This window comes from Canis lupus, chromosome 14, assembly GCF_048164855.1.
Source record: "Canis lupus baileyi chromosome 14, mCanLup2.hap1, whole genome shotgun sequence".
In the NCBI taxonomy this organism is placed as follows: domain Eukaryota; kingdom Metazoa; phylum Chordata; class Mammalia; order Carnivora; family Canidae; genus Canis; species Canis lupus.
In genome coordinates this window covers 40,246,415-40,250,673 of record NC_132851.1, presented here as the reverse complement: position 1 = coordinate 40,250,673, position 4,259 = coordinate 40,246,415, and the positions used below count along the sequence as shown (strand labels likewise).

At 66.0% G+C, this 4,259-nt stretch overlaps 1 protein-coding gene across 5 annotated transcripts; it reads right to left on the bottom strand.

Annotated features, from left to right (window-relative positions):
• Positions 1–498: 498 nt before the first annotated feature.
• LOC140604289 (uncharacterized) lies at positions 499–4,232 on the bottom strand. Of its 5 annotated transcripts, none has more exons than XR_012007250.1 (4): positions 4,035–4,232; positions 3,611–3,765; positions 962–3,318; positions 554–792 (listed from the first exon to the last, which is right to left on the bottom strand). XR_012007250.1 is itself a non-coding variant. In XM_072775652.1 (3 exons), exons 1-3 carry the CDS (start codon positions 4,063–4,065, stop codon positions 2,617–2,619), a joined length of 888 nt encoding a protein of 295 aa, XP_072631753.1. In that variant the 5' UTR covers positions 4,066–4,232; the 3' UTR covers positions 566–2,616. The 5 variants fall into 5 exon arrangements, 1 of the variants encoding a protein (XP_072631753.1); XR_012007249.1 differs by having other exon boundaries at positions 557–831; XR_012007248.1 differs by having other exon boundaries at positions 559–869.
• Between the last annotated feature and the right edge of the window lie 27 nt (positions 4,233–4,259).

The window sequence follows — 4,259 nt, the reverse complement described above, 5'->3', positions numbered from 1 at the left end:
GCAGACAGCTGGCCCTAGTCACGCGGCTCTCAGCCAGGGTCCCTGCTCCTGGGCCTGGGAGCCGTTGGCGCCACCGTCCTTGGGACCCCGGGGATCCTGAGCCCACCCTGTCGCTCCAGGGGCCGCCCCCCACTTCTCCTCCTGAGCACCGTCAAGGCCGGCGTGTCCCCCACTCTAGCAGACTTCTGAAAGTTCTGACTTTGTGCTCTGCTGCTTCTAATACTGTTCGTAGACCCGTCAGCTGGCTCCCTGCCCCTGTGGGATCCGGGGCTGTGTCTCCCCCAGACCGACTGATTTTCTTTTTAAGATTTTATTTTTCTGTCATCTCTACACCCACATGGGGCTTGAACTCTCCACCCCAAGAACAACAGTCGCGTGTTCTTACGAACTACACCGAGCAGCCAGGCTCCCTTTGATTGATTGATAGGTATTAATTGAAACCGATGTGCTGCCTGTGTCAGGGCAGAAACTGAGCCCCCGCGTCGAGGTGCGGTGGAGTCATTGGGACCTTGATCGATGTTAAAGAAAGCAGAGCCTCCCCGGGAGCCCAAGGGGCAGGGCCCACACATGTGACAAGTTGGCCATTTCCTTTACCAGGAGTCATTTGACTGCCGTTTTATTTAAATTGCTATTCAATGGCGAAGGTCGTTCTAGGATGGGGATACAGAGAAAACGTTCTAGGTTCGCAGGTAGCTTAAGCTCCTCTGTCATGGACTCGATGTCCCAGTTGGGTGCAGAGAAAGGCGAGCCAAGAAAGAGATGAGAAACATGGCCCTGGGGTGCCTGGCCGGCCTGGTCGGGGGACCTTGATCTCAGGACTGTGAGTTTGAACTCCCATGTTGGGTGTAGAGAGGACATAAAAATAAAATCTTAACAAATAATAAATGGATGAACTAATAAAGCATGACATCGAAGGTGAGTGCTCGCTTCAGGACAAACCTCAAAGCAGACTATGTCTAACCTGGGACCTGTTCTTGATCGCCCCGCTTGCACTCCTTGGCCCAGATGACGTCCTCCACGAGGGACGGTTCCGCCCGAGTGGGAGTGGGCTTCCTTCTCAGTAAGGCCCGTGCCTCCCCTGGTTCTGCAGGAGAGAAGAGCCGGGAAGGCACGAGCTCGGGGGATCAGCATAAACCTCGGCGATGATCCTTCCCGATCCCGGGAGCCAGAGCTCGGCCTCCTTTTGGGACCCGACATCGTAAAGAAGCCTGTGTGGTCAGTGGCTCGGATGCAGGGTGGAGGCCGAAGGAGAATCAGGAAGAACAAAATAGGGAGAAAACCAGAAGCTGAAGGAGAGGAGGACAGATATCAGCATCCGGAGCCTTTGCGGGGACCCGGCGTCCTTTCCCAGGAGGGGCCCCCCTCTGTAGGGTGCTTCCCGCCGCCCTGCGCTCCCCGTCGGCACCCGCAGGCACATCCCTGGGCCTCCAGCGCCTCTGCAGCCGTGGTCTGGAGCATCCTCCGTGTGTCCTACCGGGGACCCCAGCGTCGTGTCTGTAACCGTCTGGCTGCTGTCTGACAACAATTGGGGGATTCCGACGTTGGTTGGGTTAGGGGTGTGTGTGTGTGTGTCGCTGTGCCGCGATCTGATCCTCGGGCCGCGTCGTCCTGACGCCGAAATGGTTGAAACACCATCATTTCTGGTGCTGGTGCTGGGTGGCTAGCTGGGTTCTCCTGGCCGACCCGGGCTCCCTCGTGCCGGAGGGTCAGCTGAGCTGGAAGGTCCGGCTCAGCCACATTCCCGCGGGTGGCAGTAGGTCCCCGCTGAGCGCCGGCTGATTCTCTTCTCCCCGATGCCTCTCTAGGGGGAGCCAGACCTCGGGGCCGCCCTGGGGGAAGCTCCTGAGGAGACGGCTGCCCATGGGGGGAGCCCTGGGGCTGCCTGTGTGTGGGAGTCGGGGTGGGGCCGGGGCTGGGGTCCCTCGGTCCCCTACAGTGCCTGCCCCCCAGGCCGAGCCCCACGCTCACCCAGCCCCTACCCTCTAGGGCATGCAGGGTGCCCTCCACACTCTGGTGCGAGAGATCCAGCAGCACCAGGTGTGCACGCTGAGCCCGCCTGGTGAGGGTGGCCCAGGTGTGTGAGCTGCAAGGGCCTGCTGTCCTGACGTCCCCTCTGGGGCCACGCTGACCGCCCCGCGGGCCCTCTGTGCCCCAGGTGTACAGGCCTGGGGCGGGGAGGGGATGAAGGGCCCCGGAGCCCGGGCAGCCCAGGCCCCCTGGACAGTGGGAGCACAGACCTCTCAGGGCGCTTAGCACAGACCCTGGTAACCTGAGGCTCCCCAGCTGTCACTCTGTCCCAGGCCCGTCCTGGCCGCGGGCAGAGGCTGAGTCGCAGTAGAGTCTGTGGGGTCCTGACCCTGGCGTCTGGCCGCCCCTGGAAGGCACGTGGGGACGTCAGCTATGTGTGCCTGGCGGCGCCCCTGCAGGGATCTGTGAGGCACACCCAGGGCCCAGGAGGCCACATCCGGCGGTGAGGGCTAGCTCAGCCCGGGGCCAGAACGCAGGCCTGGCCAGGGCCCCGGGGCGCTGGATCCCATTAGTCCTGGGACTGGGGGTGGCTCGAGTTGCCCCTGCCCCCACAGAGCCCAGGGCCAGGCCAGCCCAGGTCCCTCTGGGTCAGGGGCTGGTGTCCTGTGCGGGGGGGGTGCCTCCCTCTGGGAGGGACAGCGAGACAAGGCAGGACACGGTGACGGCGGGCCAGAGCCTCCGGGCCCCCGCACTCACCGCCACGCTCTGCCCCAGAGGCCCGCGAGCATCGAGCTGCATTGTGGACGCGGAGGGCAGAGGGTCCCGGGCCTGTGCCGGGCCTCGGGACAGTGGGCTCAGCGCCACCCTGGCTCTGCCCTGGCTGTGCCTGTCACTGCCCAGCGAGGAGCACGAGCTGCAATGGCTGCGGGGCAGGAAGGGTGTCCTGGGTCCGACAGCATCGTCCCTTGGGGGCTGGGGGGACCCCGTCATGGGAGTCCCGGGAGTGCTCCAGGGCCTGGTCCATCGCGGGGCCTCTCGGGTGGCCCAGGCAGGTGCCGAAGGGAAGGGGACCCCATTTTTTGTCTTCAAGCCCACCATGTCTGGGGGCCACCTGCCTGCACCGTCTGTTGCACTGGGAGGATGGGGAGGGAGTTCCATCGCTGGGGGGAAGTTGGACGATGGCCTGGCCGGGAGGGGGTCTGGGCAGCTCAGGCTGGGTGGCTGGGCCCAGGGAGGCCGGCTCCTCCACCCTGGGCGGTGGCTCAGAGGCCGGAGAAGGGAGGAGAGGCCTGGGCGCCGGGGACACTCGCTCCATGCCCAGGGGCCTCGTGGGGAACTCCTCAGGTCCCGCTGGAAAGAGGCCGACGGGGTCAGCGTCTCCAGCAGGCTGTGTGTCCCCCACTGGGGGCCCCGGGGGTCCTCACGGCTCCCGCGTGGTCCCCGGCCTGACCCTGTGCTCAGCCCCCCACACTGGTGCCTGGGCCCTGCAGTGGGTGCCTGCACGCCCAGCCCTGGCCTGGGGTCCCTGAGGCTGGAGCAGAAGAGGAGAGCCCCAGAGATGAGGATGGGGGCCCCGGGGGCTCTGTCCCCTGTGGGTGGCCCCAGCAGGCCGAGTCGGGAGGGGCCAGGGCCCTGAGCCCACCTGGGTGGGGGGCAGGTCGCACCGCATCCTCCGGAGCTGGGTCATGGAGGCCCGAAGGTGTCTGAGCACCGCCTTGTCCTCCAGGGCCCAGGGCTGCGCCAGAGTGTCAGGGAGGAACTCCCGGAGCACTTCCAGGGGCAGCTTCAGGAGGCGCTCTGGGTGGTGGGCGAGAGTCAGACCCAGAGGGCCCCGCCCTGTGGCCCCCGGTGCCCCCAGGCCAGCGGCTGGGGTCCCGCTGTGCCCAGGAGCGCCGTGGGCAGTGCGCTGGCCGGGGTGGCCCCTGACCACTGCTCCTCTCAGGGAGCCCCGCTGCACCCGCCTGCCCCACAGTCCCCCCGCCCCAGGTCTGGGTGCTGCTCAGAGCACAGGGTCACCGCCCCTGCTACCCCCCCACACATCCCTGGGCTCCCAGGGGCTCACTTACTCCTGTGCACCTTGAGGTTGGTGTAGGCCATGGCCGTGAGCACCCTCTCCCCATCGAGTATATCCCACAGCTTCAGGGTGAGCGGGAAGGGGGTCTAGGGGACAGCGGGGTGGGAGGAGCGGCCAGAGCAGGGCCCCTGGGGGTCTCGGCTGGGGCTAGGCTAGGCCTCCCATCTGCCCCCCGGCTGCCCCCGATGAGGCCCCCCCCGCCCCCCCCTCCCCCGTG

Bases quoted from the DNA above. Each gene is read 5' to 3' on its own strand.
- LOC140604289 (XM_072775652.1), bottom strand. From the start codon at position 4,065: ATGGCCTACACCAACCTCAAGGTGCACAGGA. The intron at 3,766-4,034 runs GTAAGTGAGCCC...CCCACCACCCAG, and splicing joins CAACCTCAAGGTGCACAGGA to AGCGCCTCCTGAAGCTGCCC. The intron at 3,319-3,610 runs GTGGGCTCAGGG...GCCTCTTTCCAG, and splicing joins GCGACCTGCCCCCCACCCAG to CGGGACCTGAGGAGTTCCCC.